This window comes from Erythrolamprus reginae, chromosome Z, assembly GCF_031021105.1.
Source record: "Erythrolamprus reginae isolate rEryReg1 chromosome Z, rEryReg1.hap1, whole genome shotgun sequence".
Taxonomy (NCBI): domain Eukaryota; kingdom Metazoa; phylum Chordata; class Lepidosauria; order Squamata; family Dipsadidae; genus Erythrolamprus; species Erythrolamprus reginae.
This window is the reverse complement of record NC_091963.1, coordinates 120,012,217-120,040,169: the sequence shown is the minus strand read 5'-3', so window position 1 is coordinate 120,040,169 and position 27,953 is coordinate 120,012,217. Positions and strand designations below refer to the sequence as shown.

The 27,953-nt window shown below is 37.8% G+C and overlaps 1 protein-coding gene across 1 annotated transcript; it reads right to left on the bottom strand.

Moving 5' to 3' along the window:
- Nucleotides 1-4,687: 4,687 nt before the first annotated feature.
- ASPDH (aspartate dehydrogenase domain containing) lies at nt 4,688-20,791 on the bottom strand. The gene is made up of 8 exons (XM_070726446.1): nt 20,733-20,791; nt 18,942-19,004; nt 15,158-15,302; nt 13,171-13,255; nt 11,310-11,459; nt 10,684-10,910; nt 7,654-7,793; nt 4,688-5,501 (listed from the first exon to the last, which is right to left on the bottom strand). Exons 2-8 carry the CDS (start codon nt 18,994-18,996, stop codon nt 5,464-5,466), a joined length of 840 nt encoding a protein of 279 aa, XP_070582547.1. The 5' UTR covers nt 18,997-19,004; nt 20,733-20,791; the 3' UTR covers nt 4,688-5,463.
- Nucleotides 20,792-27,953: the final 7,162 nt, after the last annotated feature.

The following is a 27,953-nucleotide window of genomic DNA, read 5'->3' as shown; positions in this document are numbered from 1 at the left end:
GCCCAGGGGGAGATGTTTCAGTTCCCCCATAGGTAACATTTAGGATGTTACCTATAGATAAATTCAATATGTCCTTTAGATAAGTAATGTCAGTTGGCATAGCAACAGATTTTCCATGTGGTCAACTTTAGTTCAGTATTTCATATTTTTCCCAGTTATTTTTCTTCAATACTGGATCACTTAGATAGCAATATCAGTCAACCAGACTTTATTTTTCCCCAATATAAAGCATATTATGAACAATATCTCTAACCTGCTCATTTTCCAAATCTTTCTCACTTTGATAGTCTCTATAGTTTTTGCAATATTCAAAGCCAGACCTCTGACAATACTTGCACCTTGTCCATGATGTTTGTAATCAGTTTTTGACATTCTACTGCAGCCTTTGATCAAATAGTTAATTGTACTATCCTTTTAACTCTAACCAAGTCAGGTTTTTTTGTTTGTAACATGTAGAATTTTCACCTTCATTCAATTAAGTTAGCAAAGCTTCTTTCTGAGACATTAAAATAAAGCCTTCAATTTTTTTTCTTTAATATTCATCATAATCAATTTCATGTGGGTTTTTTAAATAAGCTTTTTCTTTTATATTCCTCTTTTTTGGCTATATATTGACTTATGCTTCTAATTAACAAATAGTTTTTAATTGTTTCTACATTCAGCCTTCACCTTTGTTATTTTCAAGAACTTTCCTTGATTGATTTCCTTCATGCAAGGATTCTTGATATCATCATTCTATCCACGTTTTTCCCCTCAACACAGTTTATTTGACCTGCAGAAGTCCTCTACTCTCTTCATCTCTTGGCAAATACAGTTCATCAGTATCATTAATTTCGGGGTGCAAAGCATGCTATATTATCATAAGGGTTGGTTGGTTTTTAAAAAATTTTTAGTCTTCTGAATCAAGTTCTCAAGTTTCATCTCAGTCCAATCAATTATATTGCTGTATATTGAATAGCAGGAACTGGTCCAGATACAGTATTGTTTTAATATTGTTTCCATCATTTAGCTTTGATTTCAACATTTTACAAATTTATGTGATATATTTGGTTGAAGTACATGTTTTGATTTGATTCTGTAATAAAATAATAAATTCTTCCAAAATTATTAAATATTTATGTCTTCTTGGTGCTCTAGTTTTTATCAAATCTTCATTGTTAAGTTATATTCCCTCATCTTCAACAATTTTCCCTGCCTTTATAGCTATAGTTGCAGACTTGTCAATACTAAATCACATTCCACTATCTTTATTGAACCCTTTTATGCTTTTTAATAAGGAATCTAGTTCAGCCTTTGGTTTTCCAAATAATTTTAAAGCATCCAAATAGAATAAATACAAATTGCTTGCTCATTCTTTGGCCAAGTCATAGCCAAATTGTTCCAAATTGTCAATGGGGCCATTGATAGTATAAAGAGTAAAGGTAATAATTAATCAACTTGAAAAATTGTTTCATTTCAACTTCTCCTAATTCTTTCCTATTAGCCACCAGTTTTGTTTGTCAAAACTTCATTGAGCATTTCAACACACAAGTCCTAAATTGTGTAGGCTTTAAACTGTGGCAACCAGCATGCTGAATTGTACTTGAAGATACTGTAACTGGTGTAGATCCTGGATATATTTACAATAGTCCAAAAGTGTGAGAGATGTTCTAGATGTATAGTAACCTACCATTGTAACTTTTTATGGTATGTTATATTGTTGAATTTCTGTCTATAAATGACAGGCTCTGGTAAAAAAAAAAAAGGCAATAGCTCTTAATCTAGGAATAAGCAGCGTGCTATGAGTACAGATATGTTCAAGGACACATTTTTTTGAGGTCTGCATAGCTTCTAGCTCAACCTGGTCTTATCACTTAATCTTTTAATTTAAAAAACACAAATAAATAAAAAAGGAAAATGCTGCTAAATGCCAGGTTTTACAATCACCTTTATTTACAAGAATGCCCCTGGCATCAGCAAACATTCTCATAAAATAAAAAATGTGGGTACAATTTCAGTCCAACATTTGCTTGGAAATGTGTCTACTTACTGTGAAGGCAAAACGAGATAAAGTTTTTGTGAGTACTACTAATAGTTTTTATGCCATTGTGGCAGCCATTTTATGAATAAATGAGCTTCCATCACCCATTTTGTCTGTATTTATGATATGCTGACAAAATTCTAACTATACCTATCTACCCAAAAGAGTTTCTACCTTTATCTTAATTTCATACAATGCTGTAAAATGCTGAAAAGGCATCCATTCTTTAAAAGTTTCCCTAAACAGATAAAAAAAATATCCCCTGAAGCTAAAATGCTGAAAAAGCACTCATTCTTTACAATAGTTTCCATAAATTATGTACATAAATATCCCTTTTGAGACCTACAGTGAATCTGGAGATGGCCAGTGCAGTTTTCTTGGCAACGCCATAGTATTTTGTTCCCATTGATTTCTAGAGTGCTTTTCAGCATCCTAGTCAAACCTAAAATTTCTGAGCTTAGTCAAAGTCAGCTGAGTACTTGCTAGGATTTTCACATTTCTGAATTTTGGAATTTGCAACCTCAGCATAATTGAAGGATGCTAAGTTGGTAGGACCTTCTTTGTAGCGTGAATTAAGGTTTAGCTAGATGATATCATCTAGCTAAACCTTAATTCACGCTACAAAGAAGGTCCTACCAGCTTAGCATCCTTCAATTATGCTGAGGTTGCAAATTCCAAAATTCAGAAATGTGAAAATCCTAGCAAGTACTCAGCCAGATAGATAGATAGATAGATAGATAGATAGATAGATAGTGTTCTGTCTGCGAACTGGTGGGTAAATAACTGAGTCGAGCCATGATGTGAAACCTTTACTAGGCTTAACAGGAAAAGCAACAACTTTAATCTAACAGCTCCTGTCAGCCAGCAAAAGTTTTTCCGCATCTGACAGCTCTTTTACAGCTGAATGTCAAATGCGGCAGCCAATGGTAGAGCTCCAATTCTCCCGCTCCATCAGCTTTGACATTAGCCAATCAGGGGCACTCCCATGGACACCGAGTGTTTATAAGGACATTGCAGATAGATAGATAGTTAAATAGATGGATGGATGGATGGACGGACAGAAAGACACACATATAGACACATGCACACACATTCAAGGACATTGGGTAACACTGAATATCTTTTCAGACACCCTGCCACTATTATTCTCCTTTGATGTTTGAAATAAGTGGGATGTCTCATAACTTAAGAGACAGCAAAGTGTTTTAATTTTTTCATCAAGCAGTGCTATTCTGAGTACTATAATAAGATTAAATGACCATTATCACTATGTAATAGCTAATTTAGGAGATCTAAAGCTCTCCAAATTTTGCCTATTAGGACCTTCGGGTTGACTTAATAAAGTTACTGCCCTAAAGACTGTGAAATTGCTTAAGTTGGGTACTAATTAAGTTCTGTATATTTCAGGTCACACCTAGGATTGATGGAACAAAGAAGCTCATAATGGCAGATTTTCTTATAAAAATTATTCAGCTGAATGACAGCTTTAAGTTAAATACTAATTACATCAAATTAAAAAATGGAATCAAATGGAATTTAATAATTATTCCATTTAAATGGAGATGTTAATAAAAGAATGTAAAGGAATCTTGCTGTATAAGGGTATAAATATTTGGGAAAATAGATTTTAAAAAAAATATTTTCCTCTGTTATTGTTTTTATAAATGACTTAAGATGGTGAACATATCTAGTAATCTCCTATTGTCTCCACAACAACTCTATGAGGTGAGTTGGGTTGAGAGGGGACTAGTACAAAGTCACTCAGCCAGCTTTCAAGCCTAAACCTGGTTTCTGAAGCCTTAGCCAATAAATAACTTTTGTTATTTGTGCTTCTCTTAACTGGCATCATGCGTTCAATAGGTCATATTTCTAGTGTTGCAGTAAAGCATCACCAACTGCTACTTACAAGAGCCATTCTCCACCTCTCTAACCAGGATGTCCTTTCTTAAATCTGATTTGGACCCACCACTGGTATGTATCCTGAAGTAATGAATAGTGTCAGGTAAGAATTACATGTGAATTAACTTTTTGTACTAATCAATAAGAAGAGTGATGCTTTGTGTGGTTACGATGCTTGGTGGACAATTTGCAACTCACATTTGAAACCCAAGTGCTGTTGGGTAAACTGTCGTCATTTACTTCAGTTCCTACCCACCTAGCAGTTCAAAAGCGTAAATAGGTACCACTTTTGTGGGCTCATTAACAGGTTCATGAAAAGAGCTCCCTCCTAGGTATCCCCCTCCCAGGCAACAGTGATGTTTTCACCATAGAAGTTTACTAATGAATAAAATTATATTTTATTAGTTTATGTAAACTAAATTCAAATATAATTAATTAAATTACCTGTTACCAATCAGTTTTATTATTTCTTCCACCTATTATATTAAATATGACAATTTGGTAACAACTTTGGGAGGCATTCATGGCTTTGGAAGGCCACATGGGGGCCCTTGGATTTCAGGACTTGTAGCTCTGCTCTATTCTGAAACGCTCAGAATTTCAGGAACAGGTCCCTTGAGACATCCCTCTGATAAGCATAATGCAATCTGCTCTCAAATAACATATTGTCAGATCTTTAAGCATCCAGCTAAAAGCAAAAATGATATTCCCAAGCTCAATTGTCATAGTGCCTCTTTAATAAGATTTATTGCAAAGAATGAGACGGGATTGCAAGAATTCCAGCACATTTATTATTTTTATAAATCACTCAAGGCGGCAGACACACATAACGCTACTTTCTCCTCCTATTTTCCCTGCAACAACAAACCTGTGATGTAGGTTGGGCTGAATGAAAGTGACTAACCCACAGTCACTGTCATGCCTAAAATCTATCTAAAGCTCAACGTCTTCTGGTTTCTTGCCTGGTGGCTTACCACTAGATCAAACTGGCTTTATTTTTGTGGACAATATAAGGAACTCAGAAGGCTGATAGAATCAAAATCATTGTCAGCTTGGAAAGCAAAAGCCACCTTTAGGATAGTCTTCTCCAATTTAGTGTTCACTAGAAATATTGTACTACAGCCCCTAGCAATGCACCGAATCAACAGCTATGCTGAGCAAGAATGATGGGAGATGTAGTCCCACTACATCTGGAAGATCCCATATTGGGAAATACTGTACTGTTTTTGAGGCAAATCGACAAAAGCTTATCAGTTATTTTACCAGCTTTCCCCAATTTCAGTGTTGCTTCAGATCTGTGGACCTTCATCTTCAAAATTCTAAGCAATCATCCTGCTGATAACGGGGAATCTGTGCACTTGCAAGGTGTTCAGATGGGAGAAAAATGATTTATTTGACTGGCAAACTGAAACAATCCAAGATGTGTGAATGGGTTTCTTTTGCTTCCTTTAATGAGGAACTGCTACCTTTCTTGGTTTTCCCATTCCATTATAATTACTCCCAGGTATCCTCTGTGAATCCCTTTAGGAAGAGGTCTCATAAACTCAGCACAAGTAGACTCTGCCTCCATGCCCTTGGCACACTATAGGAAGGAAAAGAGAACAGATCATTCAAAGCCTGGGTTACTGCTTCTATGGCATTTCGCAAACTGATTTTTAGCCAATTCTCTTTTACTGTAATTGTTTGAAACAGAAGTTTGCTTCAGTTTTTAAACAAATCAATTTCCTCAGCCATTTCCTCTTTCCTAAAAATATTGAAATTGGGCCCTTTTGAAAAACAAGGTCAAACTCTTGAGAAATGGAATAAAAAGTTAGACGGCAAGAAGGGAAGAATTTTTTAGTTTCTGATTTTAAAAAGAATCTCACAGAAGCTAGCACTTATACTTTAACTTCAATGATCAAGTTATTCCAAGGAAGGGGGGAAATAAAACGTTTAAGTAGAAATATTCTTTAAGATTAATTTTTTTTTATTTTAACAATGTGGGAAGTTAAGACTATTATCTCAGGTGATTATTGCTTCTCTACAATTGTCTCAATCCTTGTATGTTTTATGCAAATAACTCCTCTTTACAGCAGAGTTGCTTCTATATTAAGAAAAAGTAATTTGTGAACTACTTTACAACATTACCTTTTCTTGCTTATTTTTCTATTGGAGATCCTTCTAAAATGTTGTATGTAACTTGAACAGCTTTTTGTTTTTAATCTCCTTTGCCATTCTCTCTCTCTCTCTTTCTTTTAAATAAAGTCTGAATCTATTTATCTCTTTTAAAACTGATTCATTTCTCCACACAACAAGTTGCAAAGGAAGCCTGATTTCCTAGCCACAAATCTCAGTTTTATGGAGAGTGACATTTTGATTAGGTACACATAACTATTTCACCTGCTGTGATTTGGGGAGGGATAACATGGCTTTAGGGGGAAAAGTTTAAAACTTTCATCCTTTTGTCACTGCTGCTAGAATCCATCCCAAATATATGGGGAAATATGACCAAATTCAGGGGGATCTTTGCCCAAATAGGTTTGTAACCTTTACTTTTCAGTTTTTATTATTTTATTATTTATTTTTAGATTAATATTCTGTCTCAAAGTGGCTTACATGAAAATCTCCCTTTATCCCCACCATCAATGACCTTGAAGTAATTGAATTGAATCCAATGAGGTTCCATTCATAATACAGTGATAGCTTGTCTTACAAACACCTCGCCATACAAACTTTTCGAGATACAAACCCAGGGTTTAAGATTTTTTTTGCCTTTTCTTCCAAACTATTTTCACCTTACAAACCCAAGCCGCCGCCACTGGGATGCCCCGCCTCCGGACTTCTGTTGTCAGCGAAGTGCCTGTTTTTTTGCTGCTGTGATTCCCCTGAGGCTCCCCTCTATGGGAAACACAACCTCCGGACTTCCATGTTTTTGCGATGCTGCAGGGGAATCCCAGCAGTGCAAAAACGGGCGCTTCACTGACAACCGAAGTCTGGAGGAAGGAAGGAAGGAAGGAAGGAAGGAAAGAAAGAAAGAAAGAAAGAAAGAAAGAAAAGAACCAATAAGAAATAAGACGTGGTATAAGAACTTGAGCTGGCATGGGAATGCCAAGACTTATTTTCTATTCTTTCACCTTAATTTTTAAACTATCCTTACTGGTGATCAGGAGTTTGTTAAAATCCAATAAACCTTTTATAACTTTTTTCTAAAAAAACAAAGATGTTTATTTCTTGTTAAAATAAATAGTAAAAGGAAATTCCTATTAGTCTATTTTATTCAAGATCTCAAATGATCTTACTGCAACTGTGACCACATTGCTATAACAAAACTAGTTTAGAATACCTAGCAAGGTAATCTGATATAAAAATAGATAGGGATACTATACCCTTAAGGATTTGGGTAGAAAAGCATATTTAGCTGATGATATGCAGTAGTTTTTAATTGCAAATGTAATGTTGAAATTGCCACATCTGCACATCTATCAAAGTTACAAATTAAGGTAATATTCAACTAGCCTTCCCCAACCTGTTGCCCTCTAGAAGCACTGGACTTTGATTCATGCAATCCCATCAGAAGTGAGATGAATGCTGCTAGGTGGGATTTAGGAAATGACTATCCAGCATAGATTGGGGAAAGTTAGTTCCAATCAAGAATTACAGGTACTTTTAAAATCAAAGTCAGAATTGGAACAAACTGACAATCTAGAAGATGACACTTTCATAGATTCTGGATAAGGGAAGGTTTTCATCCTCACCTAATAGGCTGCTCCAGAAAGCAGCAAAGGTAGCTGACCCTGTGACAGCCCCACAAGCAGCTGGGTTCTTACGACTGGTGCTGACCGAGAAGCCCCCTGGGCCTGTTGCTTCAATCATCACCACATGATAGTTGGGAAGGCTGCAAAATAAAATTATGTTCAATTAGACCAGACGTTTAGAAGAAAAACGACACAAAAGTCATGAGTGTGCTGGCACATGCTTTGTACCAATGTTTCTCTAATTTGACAAATAGAATAGAATAGAATTCTTTATTGGCCAAGTGTGATTGGACACACAAGGAATTTGTCTTGGTGCATATGCCCTCAGTGTACATAAGAGAAAAAGATACAGATGTGTGGATGTCAACTCTCAGAATTCAATAGCCAACATACTGCCTGGGAAATTTTGGAAATTAAAAGTCCACCATCTTAAAATTGCCAAGATTGAGAGACATTTCTTTTATATCACCTATCACATTTTGAGATCCGGTTTTGAGCAGGAAAATGGCTGCCATGATATTTGTGTCCAGTCACAACATATGTATTTATCAAGAATATAACACCAATTGTAGCCCTCAACTAGTAGTCATATTCTCTAGATATATGAGTTTTCTTAAAAAAAATAGCATCAGGGGTATCTACAGGGTATGTTAAAAAAGATAAGATGGTTACTTCTACATGGTGATCAAAGCTATTCCTTTTTATGACTATAGTGGAAATTATCTTGACTTTTCTGATAAATAGGGCTGCCAGTTCTACTTGGCATTCTCCCAATAAATCTGCCCCTTTTTTTCTATTTCTTTTTTCTGAGAATGCCTGCAGGCCCTATTTGGGAAACAGGAGAAATAAAGATAAGACATGCAGGTTTGTAATTTAAATTTTAAAAGACTGGAAAAAACTTTTTTTACAACAACAAAGAAACCCAAATAAAAAGTCAAGATCATTTCTTACATCTAGAAATAAACAAAGTAATAACCAAAAGCCAACATGGGTTTGTCAAAAACAGATCATGCCAGACTAATCTTATAGCATTCTTTGACAAAGTGACAACATTAGTGGACACGGGGGAATGCTGTCGATGTGGTTTACTTGGACGTCAGTAAGGCTTTTGATAAAGTAGACCATAATCTATTACTAAATAAAGTAGAAAAATGTGGGATGGGCAGCAACACCAACAGATGGATTCAAAACTGCCTAACCAGCCGGACTCAATGCATAGTGCTCAATAGAACTACATTTACATGGAGGGATGTATGTAGTGGAGTATTATTTATTTATTTTATTTATTTTATTGGACTTGTATTATTATTATTATTATTATTATTATTATTATTATTATCAGCGAAGCAGTGGAAGCGATGTGCCGGTGCCTGGAGGCTGTTGGGGTCTGGATGGGTGTCAACAGTCTCAAACTCAACCCTGATAAGACGGAGTGGCTGTGGGTTTTGCCTCACAAGGACAATTCTATCTGTCCGTTCATCACCCTGGGGGGGAGTCATTGACCCCCTCAGAGAGGGTCCGCAACTTGGGCGTCCTCCTCGATCCACAGCTCACATTAGAGAAACATCTTTCAGCTGTGGCAAGGAGGGCGTTTGCCCAGGTTCGCCTGGTGCACCAGTTGTGGCCCTATTTGGACCAGGAGTCACTGCTCACAGTCACTCATGCCCTCATCACCTTGAGGCTCGACTACTGTAACGCTCTCTACATGGGGCTACCTTTGAAGAGTGTTCGGAAACTTCAGATCATGCAGAATGCAGCTGCGAGAGCATGGGCATACTTAGGGAAGCCCATGATTGCTCTCGCAGCTGCATTCTGCACGATCTGAAGTTTCCGAACACTCTTCAAAGGTAGCCCCATGTAGAGAGCGTTACAGTAGTAGAACCTTGAGATGATGAGGGCATGAGTGACTGAGCAATGACTCCCGGTCCAAATTGGGCTACAACTGGTTGCAGACAGTTAAATATGGCTGGGTCCAAGAAAAGCTTGAGGAGGGGGCACACAAGTGTGTCCTTATAGGGAGCCGGGAAGGACCCCTCCCTCAGAGAAGCATTGGTAATCTGGACCCAGCTCCATGTCACATCCCTGCTGGCCGAGACCAGCCAGGAGGGACACGGGTTCAACAAGCAGGTGGCAGAACTCACAGCTCCAATGGCCTTGCCGACTTCATCAGGTGTCACCAGGTCAAACTCACTCCAAACAGATGGACTAAGATGGGCCCCTGTCACCTTGACTGACTCATTGTCAACCAACTCTGCATTCCAATTGGAGTCAAGACCAGTCTGGATTTGAGCAATTTTATCTGCAAAAAACTTGTTAAATGCCTCAGCACTACCCGGCAAGGGTTCCCCAACTCCCCTTTGGTTAAGGAAGGAGCGGGTCACCTAAACAGGGCGGCTGGGTGGGATTCCGCAGATGCAATTAGACTGACATTGTAAGCCCGTCTTGTCAACCTGATCACCACTTTGTAAGAGGCTAAAACATGAAGAACGGTTGCAAGAACTGGGCATGGCTATTTTATGAAAAGAAGGACCAGGGGAGACATGATAGCAGTGTTCCAATATCTCGGGTTGCCACAAAGAAGGAGTCAACCTATTCTCCAAACTACCTGAGGGTAGGATAAGAAGCAATGGGTGGAAGCTGAACAAGGAGAGAAGCAACTTAGAACTAAAAAGGAGAAATTTCCTGACAGCACAATTAATCAGTGGAACAGCTTGCCTCCAGAAGTTGTGAACGCTCCAACACTGGAAGTTTTTAAGAAGATGTTGGCGAACCTGTCTGAAGTAGTGTAGGGTTTCCTGCCTAAGCAGGGGGTTGGACTAGAAGAGCTCCAAATCTGTTGTTGTTGTTGTTGTTGTTGACCTCTAAGTCTGTTGTTGTTGTTGTTGTTGTTGTTGTTGTTGTTATTATTATTATTATTATTATTATTATTATTATTATTATTATTATAACCAAACATGCAAGATGTGCATTAGACACTAAGAGAGGGATTCACCTGGTATCAAGTTGCTTACCCTTTAGCTAAAGACTTACTTGGGATCTGCTACCAGGCAACCTTTCACACCATCGAAGCCCAGACTTGGAGCAGCAATGCAAGCTGCTGCCATTGTGTTGACATTGTTGGGGGCCAGGGCACACAGACTCCGCACAGGGCCATTGTACAGCACCATTCTTTCCTTCTGGGCTCCCTTTGCAAGCTCTCCAAGAGACCCACCCAGCCGGAAGCTGTCTGGGTGTTTTGTCATGGTGACTGTTAATGCCTAGAAAAGACAAAATAGAGTCTGCCAGAAGTCACAAAACCTTAAATATCCCTTTCTTTTAGCCTTTTAAATAGTAGAATCCCAGTGCAAAGATTTCCACTTCTGCATAAGAATGTGCCTTTTACATTAAGGGGTTTTTTTTTCCTGTGAGGTGTACATTGCTTCGTTGAAAGTTTTCCAGTATTTTAAACTAGTGTTTTCCACAGCTGCATTTGATGTCAGTAATTCTTCAAATATTTATGTCCTTTTTCTATGACATTAAGGTTTCCTATCTGGACCTAGGGTTCAACTCCAAGATTTCAATTGCAATAACTGCAGTTCCTTTCCAGACTGGCAATTCTGGAAGATTTGGTTGGATGGTTATCCAACATCTTACCCCAATTCTCTTTAGGCACTTACCTGGAGCATCCCTGCATCATCCAATCTTTGAATGTCTTGACCACCCCATAGAGCCCCACTGGGGATGTAGAGAGTGTGTCCAGTCTTTTTTGCCATTTCACGTAATCTAAGATCAGTATTCACATCTGCTAGGGCTGTTGGTGACCCGACCTAGAGGACATGGAGGTATTTGCACTATTGATGGTACAGAGTCTGGGAGAGGAGTGCTTCAGGACAATATTTTTACTAGTTCTCTCCATTTATTGAGTGCAGAATAATTTAATTTGGTAAGACAAAAGAGAAGGATACAGACCGAGTACACATAACATACTAAGTGATAGTGTGATTTATTTCATTTAGACTAGCCTTTCACGAGCTGACATTCCAAATATGCAGATTTTAACTCCAAGATTTCTAGTAATGGCCATGCTTACAAGTAAATCATGGGAGTCAGATTACATATCTGGAAAATGCCATGTTTGGAAATGTTAATTTAGACTTACCATATTATTTCATCCAAATTCATGTTCACCCTTACTGGGACTCCAAATGTTGTCTCAAACATTTGTCAAAATTTAATGGCATAATTTTTCTACCAAAGAAAACATTACCACAAGTCTTTAAAAATAAGCTTAACATAAACTACAGAACAGAAAAAATATAAAACTTTCTTTCAAAACACCAGAACAAATAGGAAATCCTGTACGTGCCTATGTACCTGATATAGTCATGCACAATTTGCATTATTGTTTCACACTCCATGATCCTTGATCCCTTCCAAAACATTGAATGATCTCTGATCACACAAAAGTTCTCTATTCCTCCTAGAAACCATGGTTTAAGAATGTTTTGCATATCACATTTGGAGCAAAATGCTCTGTTGGTTGAGGCTGGGTGAAGATACATTAAATAAGTAAGGTCTATAAGAGGGCACGCATAAGCATACCAGTGTGCCTACCATCCCTGTCCTACTGTCCCTGTTTATTTGTACTCATTTCATGTGTTCATGTCCATATTTATACTTACACCTGTTATCTTGTACATGTTTGACTAACTAACTAAATAATGTGTAAACATAGTCTTTTAACTGCTAGCTGAATATTCACTTAATAAATTGATTCCTTCAAAATGCCTACAGGTATACACTGAAGTGAAAAATACCTCCCTCAATATTTATCTTTGACTAGGCAGAAAGAAATTTGACACCATTTGATACCATTGTTTTTAAGTAAACCAAGTCCTTGAACTGGCCTCTCCAGATGTGATGCAATTGCAAATATCCAAATGAGCACCTTCTGTGCTAGTTGGGAATTATAGAGATTATAAACCCAACAATTGGGGAAGAAGCTGGCTAGGTTGGCTGGAATTCTAATACATCTGGAGTGCATTTGCTTGGTGGAAGATATTCTAAAGCACAGGTGGGTTCCTACCGGTTCTAACTGGTTCTATAGAACTGTTGGTAAACTGGTGATGATGTTACAGAGTTGGCTCTGTCAGTGCTGGCCCATGGCTGCTTATTTTTTGCTTCTGAGCATGTGCAGAAGCTGAGTTTTTTGCATTGCACATGTGCATGTGTGCGTGGCCACATGGCACACAATACATTTGCAGCCACGCATCACGGGAGGAAGCGAACCAATGGTGAGCTAAGTTCGAACCCACCCCAATTCTAAAATATTAAAAAGGCAGACAGGCAAGGTATACTGGTAGTAGAATGAAGATAATATTTCATCAGATATGTTTACAGCAATAATACCATATAGATGGATACATTTTTTTCATTTAATCAAACTAAAAGATGCATTTTACCCGACTATATATTTGGAAGAAATAAATAATATGCTAATGCTGTCTGCCTCTATTTGTAGGCAGCTGTAGTCCTCACCATAAAATCTGCAGCTTTAAGGAAGAAATCCCCATAATCTTGGACAATGCAGGGATGTGCCACTTCAACAATGACATCAGGACGGCTTTGGAAAGAAGCAACAAACATAACAAACTTGACTAAACCAGAATTGTACCTAGATAACAATTCATTCCTCCTTCATTTTTTAACTACTGCACTAAGTCTCAAAAAATAATGGTATTCTTCCATAAGATCCCATAAGATCCACACAATATGCCTTGAAGTTCAGCCTCCCCCAGTTTCATTGACCCATAGGTATTCAGTTACAACTCACCATTATTCCCCATTCAGTAGGATGGTGTTGATATTAACATAAGTCTAAACATCTTGAGGGCATCACATTTAGTCATAGAAGATTTGTTTAATCACAGAATATTTCTCAGGTTGGGGAATACTGAACTATTTTGATCAACAGCACCACTCCAGGGCTGTTGTCAAATATCCTCCCTGGTCCTGCGTAGAAATGCTAATGTTTGAATGTGGGATTTTCTACTGACTACATCTTTATTAGGTTTGTATTTCACTTTTCAAGGCAATTGAGAAAAGTGAAGTTCAAAACAAAATACAACAATCAAAACCTAAAGGAAGGTGGGTCAAACATCAACCCAGTCAGTCAGAACAAATAAACGTGAGGCAATTCTGCCTAGGTTTGCAGTAGTTCTAACAGTTTATTTACAAAACCAAGTATCTGTTTGAATAAAAATATCTTTGAATGCCAGAAGAAGGTCATCAATTTTCCCTAGCAAGAATGCCAATAGAGAACATGTCTTTCCAATGAGAAAGATGTAATGATTTTGAGAATAACCCTGGCCAAGTTGTGAATTGTCCATTGAAGTCATGTCTACCTAGACATGTTTATTCAATAAAATTTATCTCAGTTTCTACAGAGATAATCCATACAGTATATAGTATGGTATATGATGATTATAATTAATTAGTTAGTATTGCACCTTTGCTCCATTCATAGAATTGCCTCATCAATTTTTTTCCATAACAAAAATCCTTTGAGATACGCTGGGCTGAGAGATGAAGATTGTTCCAAAATCACTCAGTGAGATGAGAGATGACTTGAATTTGGGCCTAACATCTTAATAACAGCATTTTGCTGACTGATAAATAGGTGGGAAGCACTCACACTAAATACACTTACTTTTTGTACTGAATTTGTTTTTTATACTGGAGAAGACTACTCAAGACTTTTTACTAAATCTGCACTTCTATTTCTACTAGTTTTTCTCATCATTCCTATCATCCTTTTCCTCCCACTTAGGACTGTATGACTAACTTGTTGCTTGTATCCTAAGATTTTTATTAATATCGATTGTTTCTTCATTGCTTATTTGGCCCCTATGACAATCATTAGTGATATATCCCCGAGTCTTCGGAGAGGGGTGGCATACAAATCTAATAAATAATAATAATAATAATAATAATAATAATAATAATAATAATAATTATTATTATTATTATGTGTTGTACCACATGATTCTTGACAAATGTATCTTTTTCTGTTATGTACGCTGAGAGCATGTGCGCCAAGACAAATTCCTTGTGTGTCGAATCACACTTGGCCAATAAAAAATTATTCTATTCTATTCTATTCTATTCTATGGCTGAAGGTGGCTATCAATTCAATATAAGTAGTCCTTATCTTACAAACTTTGCTTATTGGAAGTCCGCTGGAAAGGTTGAAAATGGTGATCATATAACCCTAAATTTTTGCAACCATTATAAATGTAAGCACCCAGGCACTTGCCAAGCACCTAGGTTGCAATATTTTGACCATAGGGACGCTGCAATGATCCAAAGGATTTATTTATTTATTTATTTATTTATTTATTTATTTATCTATCTATTTATTTATTTATTTATTATTTAGATTTGTATGCCGCCCCGCTCTGCAGATGTTGACAGGTCATAAATATTTTTTTTCTTCTGTTCACTGTGAAAGAGCTTGTCTGCTCACCAATGTGAAAAATCTGTCAAACTCCCCAACCTCAGCTCCACTGGTACACTGCCCTCCATCTTACTGGCATCCCGGTTCCAAACAAAAGCCAGCTCCAAACCATACTGGAAGCCTTCATTCTGGATTCGTTCTGTCAGATACTGGCCTGAAGTTTGAAAATGAAAGACTAATTATTACCATTGTGGACTTAACTCTCTCATGCATCCGTTATACTCCAGATGTGGGAGAAAAATACACCCATAAAATTCTGGCATAATTGCCACAATTGATTTTGTTCCGGGAGTGACTCCATGTTAATAATTTCCTTTGTTTAGATTAGAACCTCCAATGACTTGGGGGACTCTTACGCGCTGGTTGAGTTCACGCATGTCAGGTTAAGATATAACTTGCCTAATCATGATTTATGGAGTAAACTATAGTGCACCCAAATATAAATCATGGTTTATATAGCACTAAGCCAAAACCAAGCAAATCACATTATAGCTTAGTACAATGGATGTGTTTTATGAGCTTCAGGAAAGATTTGTTTGACCACCATTGGAAACAGAATGCTGAGCAATACATTAATCTTTTTTCTGATCCAGCAAAATAAACCTTATGTACTTAGGGGAAAAAGCACATGTACAAGAAGATAGAGTCTTATTTTATTAGCCCAAAGCAAAAATCAATGAAAAAAAATCAGAAGCGGGGGGGGGGAAGGGTAGTCGATCCTGACAGTTACCATAAACTAATCAAAACTGAAAGAACAGTTTGGCATTTGCTCCGGGTCAAAATCAAGACCTAAGAAAAAGTCTGGGGTTGAAAAAATATGAGAATATGAGTCGTATGGGAATTTTTGAAGTAGCTAAGAGCTGAGCTGTTCTTAATATGGTCTCTAGGTGATAGGGCAGGTGATGTGATAACACAGAATAGGTGGGGCAAACGTTTGCAGAGATTTAAGGCACACATTATATCCTTTAACCACCTCCCTGTCACGGTTTGTAAATAATTAAAGTCCGTTAGAACTTTAATCACCGCGGAGGCGATAGATGTAATCCCAGTCATTTGTTCAAAACAAGATTTCTTTTATTATAAAAGTAGAAAATAAACATGTCTCGATGGACAACATAACAAATACGTCTTACATGATGGAGGTTAGAATAGAGAATGAATCTTAGAGTGAAGAAGAAGGATGTGATGTTGGATGTGGCAGGATATTACATCATAATAGGAGGATCTTAATATTTTTTTTTATATATATATTTTTTATTATTTTATATGACTTACAAACATTTAGACATCAAACAATACAACATTAAACATTTACACTTGATATATTTACAAGATTTTTTTTAAAAACAATTCTATTTACTATACCTTTTTCTTAATTTCCACCCAGTTGTAATTTTTTTCCCATACTTTGTAATAGTCCTTATTTTGTTGGTTTTGAATTTCGTATGTTAATTTGCTAAATTTGGCGCAGTCTAATATTTTTTTAATTACCGTTTCTTTGTTTGGAATCTTATCTTGTTTCCAGACTTGTGCATATGCTAATCTTGCAGCAGTAAGTAAGTGATTTATTAAGTAGTAATTTTCTTTGCTATGTTTACCTCTAATTATGCCTAATAAATACATTTCCGGTTTTATTTCAATTTTATAGCCCAATATTTCTTCCATCCATGCCCTAATTTGAGTCCAAATTTTTTTTGCTTCGTTACATTGCCACCATATATGGTAGTATGTTCCCACTTCTTTTTTACACTTCCAACATTTGTTACTAATATTTACATTCATTTTGGCTAGGCGCGCTGGCGCATAATGCCATCGGAAGAACATTTTATAAAGATTTTCTTTATATGGTGTTGACAAAGTCATCTTATAATTAACTGACCATAGTTTTTCCCAGCCTTCTAGCTGAATTGCATATCCAAAGTTAGTCATCCAAGATATCATGTTAGGTTTAACAATTTCTTCGATGTTTTCATAGTTTAATAGATAAATATACATTTTGGTTATAAATTTTTTGTCAGATCCTGTCAATATTTTGTCTATTTCATTTAGTTTATTACATATTCCAAATTTTACCAAGTCCCTTTTATATCTGCTTTGAATTTGGTAATATGGAAGCCAATCTATTACTATGCCTTCCTCTTTAAGTCTTTCTCTAGTTTTAAGACTTCCTTTAGTGTTTAATAGGACTTCGTAGGTTATTTTTTGTTCTTGGCTATTTGGATGAATTTGAGCTTCTAGAGTGGATAGCCATCTGGGTATTTCATTATAGTGTTTTTTCCTGACTTTCCGCCAGTGTGTCAATAGTGTATTCCGAATTTGGTGTTGTTTAAACTGAGAATGTTTTGAATGTTCTTTTTCCCACAAATGTGCGTGCCATCCTTCATTTATATCGTGGCCTTCTATTGTTAGGATTCTAGGATTTTCAAGGTTGACCCATTCTTTAATCCATAGTAATTTAGTGGCTTGGTGGTATATTTCTAAGTTGGGTAAACCGAAAGGAGGATCTTAATAAAACACACACAGTTAACTATTTAATTACTGAATGTCTCTGGGGCTGTCAATATTCAGCGTGACACTCCCTCATACCACTGCAAAAGGTTGAAGTTTTTAAGGGTCAGCATAGATATCCTAAGCTTCTACAAAGTCCTCAGTAAATTGTCCCCCCCCCACTCTTCTTCCCTGAAGAACCAAAGCATTTGGCCAAATCTAGCAGCGCTCTGGGGAATGGCAGATAGTGACACTTGCTGACAATAGGTTATGAAGCTGTGAGAAATGTGAGGCATCCCTAGGGAGTCTTGTTTTCCCCCATCATCCACCCACTGCCTCTTTTCCCCTATTAAGGGCAGTTGTCTGCTATGTTTGCTGGAAAAATGGTACCTATGAGATTGGCAAAAATTGGCCAACCAGATTCCATTCAGAATGCCTGTAAGAAATCAAGGTATCTTTCCCAAATCCCAATTCAAATGTTTTAGAAAACACGCTGATTTGTTAAAATTGCTTTTGAAATAAAAAGACACCCATGTTTTCAGAAATACTGGGCAATCCTTTTGTAAGTAGGTGGTCATAATAAGATGCTTGTCTACTAGCACAGTGATTTTCAACCTTTTTTGAGCCGCGGCATATTTTTTACATTTACAAAATCCTGGGGCACACTACCAACCAAAATGACACAAAATGACACTTTAACACAGTACATATTATACATATAGTTAATAATATAGTTTCTAAGTGTATTTAGACTCACTTAGGGTGAAACATAACCATAGCATAACTTAGACATAACCAGATGAGGCTGAGGCTTCATCTAGTGGTGGCAACATTACCTCTAGTCCTGACCAGGATTAGAAATCAGGACCACGGGGAGGAATAGCAGCTTCAACTACTCACCGCAACCACACAATGACAAGTGCGCGGCATCCTGAGCAGGGACCTTCCTGGGTGTGGATGAGAGGCGGCCTGCTATTGGTTCATCGCTAGTGGTTGGGATGAATCCTAGAAGGTGATTGGTCAGCGAGCGTTCCCTGTGCCTCCACTCTTCCTGTCACTGATAGCTGGAGGGATTGTGAGGGGAATGTTTATGTTCAGATGTAGGCGGCTGGCGGCGGGCTGGATAAATGGCCTCCATGGGCCGTAACCGTCACATGGGCTGTAGTTTGGGGACTCATGTTTAATTTCCCCACGGCACACCTGACCATGTCTCACAGCACACTGGTTGAAAAACACTGTACAGTACTAGCAGACTCAGTGAATGGAAAGACTGATAAGACAAATATGGTCAGGAAATGCTACTTACCTAGATGTCCATAGCCCACAATTCCAACCCGCCTCTTCTTTTCCTCTCCAAACATTTGGCCTGCTGTGAGACAAATAGTCACAGAAAGTGTTACAGTTTGCCTGACAAAGATAGAGCAGAGCCTGAGGTATTGCACTGGATCCTATATTTAGGCCCCAGGGTATTTCATGTTTATCTAGCCTTTTCTTGTGAAGCTCAGGCTACCTGTCTCCCTGCATACAATTGTTTTTCCTTGTAAAGTAGGTTATAAGTCAAGGGAATGCCACAAAGCCACCCAGGGATTTTCACAGCTGAATGGGGATTTGAACCAAGTTCAAGGCTCAGACTTTAGTATGCTATCATGGCTATTGAGTAAAACCATCTTCTCTGTATTTGGAAAAGAGGAAAAGATATTGCAGTTAACATGTACAAACTGCAAATATAAACAAGGGCTTGCAATTCTATAACTGTGAAATGAAGCAAACATTTTAACAAAAAACATAGAAACATAGAAGACTGACGCAGAAAAAGACCTCATGGTCCATCTAGTCTGCCCTTATACTATTTCCTGTATTTTATCTTACAATGGATATATGTTTATCCCAGGCATGTTTAAATTCAGTTACTGTGGATTTATCTACCATGTCTGCTGGAAGTTTGTTCCAAGGATCTACTACTCTTTCAGTGAAATAATATTTCCTCACGTTGCTTTTGATCTTTCCCCCAACTAAGTTCAGATTGTGTCTCCTTGTTCTTGTGTTCACTTTCCTATTAAAAACACTTGCCTCCTGAACCTTATTTAACCCTTTAACATATTTAAACGTTTCGATCATGTCCCCCCTTTTCCTTCTGTCCTCCAGACTATACAGATTGAGTTCATTAAGTCTTTCCTGATACGTTTTATGCTGAAGACCTTCCACCATTCTTGTAGCCCGTCTTTGGACCCGTTCAATTTTGTCAATATCTTTTTGTAGGTGAGGTCTCCAGAACTGAACACAGTACTCCAAATGTGGTCTCACCAGCGCTCTATATAACGGGATCACAATCTCCCTCTTCCTGCTTGTTAACATGCATATAACATGTATATGTTGGCTCAGGGTCTTAATGGCTGAGGATGATGAGAACATTAGTGCAACGTATCTTGAATGGCACTGGTGTGATGGAGCCTGCACTCAGAAATAAAGAGAGGCTGTGCACATTTGCCACTTCAAAAAGATTTCTTATTAGTTCAGCTACTCAGTCATTCATGGCTGCATGTGCAAATGGATTCACTGTGAAGCAACAGAGATGAGTCAGAATTTCTAATCTTATTGCTCATTCAGACATGCAAGTCATCACTTGATGTTGCCATTAATAAATGATGGATAAGAAAGTTCTGGGAAAGTATCTCAGTTTGCCAATCTCTACTCATCCTCTGAGTCTTCCATCTCAATTCACATACATGCATGCGGGCACCAGGTGCGTTTTCTATATGATCTAATAAAATCTATTATTCCTTCCAAATCCACGCTCAGACTGCATGAAAGGGAAGCTTGGAAAAACCCCAAGGTCTGCAAAAACAGAAAAGAAGCTGGAAGAATACTCCAAACAATTTAATGTAGTCTGAACATGTTGGTCTGTAAGGAGTGATGTCTGTTCAAATGGAACAGAATGGATTATGAAGTGGCCTGAAAACTGAAAGGGAACATATCATCCTGCAATATATTATTTCAACTCTTACTCATAGGCTTACTTTGTTAAATACTCTGTCTTAATATAGCTTTTATTCCGCTTCCTGCTTAATAGCCCCAGCTTATATGTTGAATGACTCACCTGGTTTAAGCAGTGTCAGATAGCTACGGGATAATGGAGGAAAAAAAGGAATGCTTCTGAGTTCCTTTGGCTAATTATTTTTGGAGGGGCATTAAATATTAACTCAGGTTGGCCTATAATCCTTGTGGAAATAGTTGCTTGCAGAATTTCTCAGAAATAAAGCTACCGATAACTCTATGGCTGATTTAGAAATATGGCCACACATTCATTCCAACAACTGTAACTATCCCACATCCCAACTTTCTCCTGAGCATCAAAGTTTTAGGTCCTATTAACTAAGGATGTAATTCACACACTTGATTGAAAATAAGGTTTTAATTTGTAATGTGCCCACTGCATAGAAATATCAATGTGCTTCTAGGTATTTCCCTCGGTATCTGTCAGATCTCCTGACCCATCTAATTTTCTACATCTTGAAAACATTCTTTTAATTAAAACGAGGAACACTTCAACATCATCTTTAATTCTAAGAATGCCTCTGAGCCTCAGGTTGGTCCCATAAGCTTTCTTAGAAAATAAAAATGATAGGTAACTTACAGCTCAGTGCTGTGGATATGATCTATATATACAGAAAAAGAATGAGGACCAGCAGGTAATATTTTAATAAACTGGTGTTTTATTTACTGGTGTAACTGGTTATCTCTATGTCATAGACACCTGAAGAGTGGTCAGAAGGCAACAACTGATAAAACATGCCATGATCAGTGTTCCCTCTAATTTTTTTGGGGGGTGGGCGGAAAAGTATAATGTCTGAGCGGCAGTCCCTTCGGGACTGGGCAGCACAGAAATAATAAACAAACAAACAAACAAACAAACAAACAAATAAAAAACCCACCCTGTTTTGCCTCAATTTCAAAATAAAATACTGTACTGTGTGTCTATAACAGTGAGCTCATAATAGGGCAACTCTATCAATATCAAAATGCCACTTAAAGTAAGTTGAGCTAGTTTCAAACTAGATTTTGATTTTCTTTGTCTCTTCCTTACTCCCATTCTTTTTCTTTTCCTTCCTCTCTTTTTTCTATCTGTTTCTCTCTCTTCCTCTCTCTCTCTCCTTCCCTCTCACTCTTTCCCTCTCGGCTTCTGGGCAGGTTTGGAAAACTCTGAGTTGATGATGATTTTTAAGTGAGCAATTGCTCACTGCTCAGCTTAGAGGGAACTATGGCCATGATATCAGAACACAACTTCTCTGCCTTATGCGATTGTGCCCAATGTCAGGACCAGGGGTCAATGAAGGGCTACCAAAATTTTTTACTACCACACTGTGGGTGTGGCTTATGCAGGACACCCTGCATTTTCTTTCAACATCTTTCATGAAAATTGGGTGCTCTGGGGTGGAACTCCATTTTCACTACCCCACTGCGTTACCCCACTCCGGGTAGCAGCCCATCCCTTTCAAGATGTTGAAAGAAAATGCAGGGTGTCCTGTATAAGCCACGCCCACAGTGTGGTAGTAAAATTTTTGGTAGCCCTTCACTGGTCAGGAATAAATATGGTGAGGAGTTAACAAACTAGAAAGTGGGATACCATAAGTTCAAATCCTTAACACTTAACCATCAAAGTTATCTGGGTGACTTTTGGTTAGCCATTGTCTCTTATACTAAAAGGGTTGTTGTTATTGTGATGTAAATAGAAAGGTGTGTTAGATATACTTGTAACCTTGAATTATTTGTAAAAATACGGCAAAATACAAATTAATAAATTTAAAAAATGAAAGAGTGAGTGTGCATTATGATATCACAATTATGCCTTTTTTAATGAATAGAAAAACACCCCTCTCTAATCTGCAACATATTCTTAAAACTCCAAAGGTTCCCACTGGTCCCCAAATAATCAACTATGCATGTGAAAAAAATTATGAACCTACCTAAAATGTGTTTACTCAGGGATAAATTCTATTAAGCTTGGTAGAACCTATTTCTTAGTAAGCATGTTTACAGTTGCAGCCTCAATTTTTCAGGTCAACGAAACTGTGGTATGACAGAATCAGTTTCAAAAAAGGCACAATAATTTACTTGTGACTGTTCATACCTGTTCACCTTGTTCACCTTTTTTCTATTAATGCTATAAAATTCTATTATTTTCTTAGAGCTTTTCAACTTGAGGGCCAGTAGGCACATCTGACATTTTGAAAACATGTTGTAGGCACTCAGTAAAAATGGTGGTCCTATAAAGGGCTTGCTCCTTCCATAAATGGTGGCTAGATAGTACGAGGGGGCAATTATAAAGCATTCAGAGGTTAAACTGCTAGGACTACTACTAGCCAACCTCTTTAGCAAGCTTTTCCTTCCCTTCCCACTATTATCAATGTCCAGTGTCCAATGTTATGTAGCATGTGGCCACTTAAAGAAAAAATCTTTTTTTATATGCTCCACATAAACAATACATACTGTATATCATAATCGTATCAAATATTAACATAATTATATATTACTATCCAATAGACAATGAACAAACATCCTAATCTTGAACCTTTTATAACTAGGTTGCCCATTTGTTTTCCCATATCACCTCATATAATTCCCCTCCCTCTACCTCTCTTTTTTCCTACTTTTTTCTCCTTCTCTCCTTTCTTCCTACTTCACTTTTCCTCCATTTTTCTCACTCTCCACCTCAACCTCCCTCTCCTCTCCTCCCTCTTCTCCTTCCCTCTTCTTCCTTCTTGCTAACCTCCTTCTCTTCTCCTACCTACAATCTTCCTCCTCACCTCCTCCTCTCCCCCTCTTCTCTACTTCCTCTTCATTCCTTTCATTCCTTTCCTGAGTATATCCAAGCGACCAGTTAAGTTCCACAGAGTTGGCCTTCTCCGGGTCCCGTCGACAAAACAATGTCCTGTGGCGGGACCCAGGGGAAGAGCCTTCTCTGTGGCGGCCCCGACCCTCTGGAATCAATTCTCCCCAGAAATTAGGACTGCCCGCACCCTCCTTGCCTTTCGTAAACTCCTTAAAACTCACCTCTGTCATCAGGCATGGGGAAATTGATTCCCCTGGGCCATTTCCGCTTTACGTATGGTTTGTATGAGATGTATGATTGTTTTTATATTAATGGGTTTTAAACTGTTTTAATTTTGGATTTGTACTGTTTCTGTTGTGAGGCACCCTGAGTCTTTGGAGAGGGGCGGCATACAAATCTGATAAATAAATAAATGAATGAATGAATAAATAAATAAAAAAAATAATAATAATATCCATTTGTAATTTATTTTGTGGTTAACAGACAAGCAACTAATCTAACTTGTGGGATGTGGCCATTTTTATTGAGCATGGGGTGGGGGGATGTAGCCTCTCATCATGTTTATAACGTCTTTGGGATCTGTGATGAAGATTCAAGGCTCTAAGGGAAACAAATATTTGACTGGATGTTGATACTTTTTAAAATTTTCCACAGTGCAGCTCCCTTCTTATTTAATTTAATTTTAATTTAATTTATTGTATTTCTATGCCACCCAATTCCCGAAGGACTCTAGGCAGCTTACAACAGGATATAGAAAATACATTTAAAAACATCACAAAAGATGTAAAAGCAGTTAAAAATCGCATACATGCATATCATTCAGGCTGGATCTCACAAATTTTGAGATCAACGGCCCCAAGACTGCCAAAGAAGCTAGGCCTTCAATGCAATGGGAGCAGTCCGGATGGCTTATATTCCAGTTTTCAGAATTGTAGAAGTTAGAATGGAATGAAGGGATTGAGCTGAATGGAATGAAGGGATTTTATCAGGTATAATTCCATGAGGACATTTGCAAGAGTGGGCTACTGCCTGGATGGGGGGGGGGGACGCAGTGGGGTAGAGAAAATGGAGCTCCACCCCAGAGCACCCAAATTATATTGAAATATGTTGAAAGAAAATGCAGGGTGTCCTGGTTAAGCCATGCCCACAGTGTGGTAATAAAAACTTTGGTAGCTGGGACATTGACACTATGACCATCAGGTTGAGGATCTTAGGGTTAGGGAAAGGGTATTAAAGTGCAATTAACTAACTGGATCTAACATCATTTATTCTGAATTCATTATCATCATTACCACCACCACCATTATCACTACCAATTTCTATTCCCTTATCCTACCAATGGTATGAAATATATCTGCAAATTTTATAATGAACGTTTTGTTTCTGATTTATGTAATTATTCTTGGAGTTAGTACCTTCTTTTTAGCATAAAGTTCTGCAGTCACTGGGTAAGCAACTATTCTAATAAGTCCTGTTGTCACTTTTAATTCCAGTTTATTATAGCTCCTCTCTATTTTTAAATAGATTTTGGCATGTTTTCATTTCATCTAACCTTTTTCTCTCTGCAGTGGCAAGCTTGGGTATTTCTTACTTCTTCCCAACCTCCCTCTTCTTTAATAAAAGCTGAATTTGCACAATTCCACTGGTGAACTCATAAACAAGCAATAAATTGAATGCACCTTTCCAAAAATTTATGCTTCCCAATAGGAACTCGAGAGGTGATTGGGAAGCAGGTGGATTAAGCTTGTGTCTGAAGGAATGTCAGGAAAATAAATAAATGTTGTGTTAAATGTAGGGAATGATACTGCTTGGGTAAAGAATGAACTGAAGGCTAATTCAAAAGAAAAACTCAAAAAAGCAGCAAACGTTTTCCTTTTATCCCAATGGATATTCCACATAATTTGAGAGCTACAGTATATCTGCATTTTACTGGCTTTTGAAACATAAACATCATTCATTTCCCCCCTTTTTCCTAATAAAAAACAGCTTCAAAGGAATCTCCCTCGAGATCACATTGAAGAAAAGAAGGATCAAATTTCCCCTTCACTTGTTCACGTAGCCTGTCTACTGACAGCACTATTTGTAAAACTAAAATCCACATTTTATATGCCACGATGACAACTTGCAACTTTATTTTCCTTTCGTTTGAAGGCATACTGCTGGATCCAACTGGCTGTATTTTTCTATCCACTATTTTTCCCCTTATTTTGATTAAGGTTGTCTTCTTAAATGTATGTTTTATGATTTGGTAGCATTGCATGCCCCAGAGCTTTCCTTCATCCATCCTCTACATTTACTCATGGTTCTTGAGAATGTATTTTGTTTCGATCTGCTATTGGTGGTTTTTTCAAACTTGTTTTTTTAATGCAAGATTAAGATGGACAGTAGTACTGATGTTTTCTCAAATGCATCTATCATTCTGAAGAGTCCTAGGCAGCCAACATTTCTTTGACTGAAGATGCCACAAGGGACATCATAAAATGCCCTCGCTATGTCTTCCTTTGGGATTTAATTGAAATGTTGGAAACTGACTGCTGGAGAGAGACTGCACAAAGACAGGGCATTCATTTACCAACAGAATCTTTGCCATCTTATTAAACAAGGGCAAGAACTGTCCAGGAGAATTTCACAGCCATTCTCTTCTCCTTTGCAAGAATCTTTAGAAACAAATTATCTTTCATCATCCTTAATGAAAATGGGGGTGGGGGGCATAGTTCCCTCTAAGCTGAGCAGTGAGCAATCGCTCACTTAAAAATCATCATCAACCCAGAGTTTTCCAAACCTGCTCAGAAGCCGAGAGGGAAAGAGTGAGAGGGAAGGAGAGAGAGAGGAAGAGAGGAAGAGAGAGAAACAGATAGAAAAAAGAGAGGAAGGAAAAGAGAAAGAAAAAGAATGGGAGTAAGGAAGAGAGAAAGAAAATCAAAATCTAGTTTGAAACTAGTTCAACTATTTAAGTGGCATTTTGATATTGATAGAGTTGCCCTATTATGAGCTCACTATTATAGACACACAGTACAGTATTTTATTTTGAAATTCTCTGAGGCAAAACAGGGTGGGTTTTTTTTGTTGTTGTTTGTTTATTTATTTATTTATTTATTTATTATTTCTGTGCCGCCCAGTCCCGAAGGGACTGCCGCTCAGACACTATACTTTTCCGCCCCCCCCCCAAAAAAAATTAGAGGGAACACTGGTGGGGGGTGGTTATTTATTTAGCGTATGGCATATCACACATGGAGTAACAATATATGTTTGACCTAGATTAGTAAAACACAATAAAATATAAACGTTAAAAAGATCTTTGTTCAAATACCAATGTCTAGGCCCATGATAGTGAACCTATGGTGTGCGTGCCAGAAGTGGCACACAGAGCCTTCTCTGCTGGCTCATGCACTTTTGTCCAAGGTCAGATTTCTGTGGCATTTCTTCCATGAGCTTCTTTCTCCCTGCAAACGATGAAACAGAAGTTCATGAAAGAAAAAGATCTTAGCTCTTCCCAAATTGCCGATGTTGGGATGTCTCACCTCCCACTGGCCAGCTGGTCTTCGGATGCACCTTTCAGTTTCAGCATGCGCATACATTTATTTTATTTGTTTATTAATTCTATTATTATTATTATTATTATTATTATTATTATTTATTAGATTTGTATGCCGCCCCTCTCCGAAGACTCAGGGCAATTGCTATGCCGCCCTTCTCCTGAGACTTAGGGCAACTTACAACATGTTAGAATAGAATAGAATAGAATAGAATAGAATTTTCAATTGATTGGACACACAAGGAATTTGTCTTGGTGCATATGCTCTCAGTGTACATAAAAGAAAAAGATACATTTGTCAAGAATCATGTGGTACAAGACTTAATGATTCTTACATAAAACTGTATACTAAAAAACCCACAATTAAACCTAAACAAACAGATTCACACATCTGATATTCATTAATTGGGCAGGGCAAGATGTCAGGTTTCAATGGCCCCAAGCCTGCCGGCAGAGGTGGGTCTTTAAAGCTTTGCAGAAGGCAGGGAGAGTGGGGGCAGTATGAATCTCAGGGAGGAGCTCATTCCAAAGGGCCGGAGCAGTCACAGAGAAGACTCTTCCCCTAGGCCCCGACAGACAACATTGTCTGGCTAACGGGACCTGGAGAAGGCCAACTCTGTGGGCCCTTATTGGCCGCTGGGATGTAGGAGGCAGAAAATGGTCCCGTAAGTAATCTGGTCCCATGCCATGTAGGGCTTTATAGGTCATAACCAACACTTTAAATTGTGTTCGGAGGCCAATTGGCAACCAGCGCAGCACGCGGAGTGCTGTAGAGACATGGGCATATGTCAAAACAATATATATTGTTTTATTATATGTTGTAAGCCTCCCCGAGTCCTCAGAGAGGGGCAGCATAGAAGTCCAATCAATCAATGAATCAATTAATCAATCAATCCACAAACAAACAAACAAACAAATATCTCGGAAGGCCCATGACTGCTTGTGCAGCTGCA

Coding starts and splice junctions, on each gene's coding strand:
- ASPDH (XM_070726446.1), bottom strand. CDS start 18,996: ATGTTTGGAGAGGAAAAGAAGAGGCGGGTTGGAATTGTGGGCTATGGA. Junction 11,460..13,170: donor TTAAAGCTGCAGATTTTATG/GTGAGGACTACA, acceptor CATGTCCTCTAG/GTCGGGTCACCAACAGCCCT. Junction 10,911..11,309: donor ATGATGCAGGGATGCTCCAG/GTAAGTGCCTAA, acceptor TGTCTTTTCTAG/GCATTAACAGTCACCATGAC.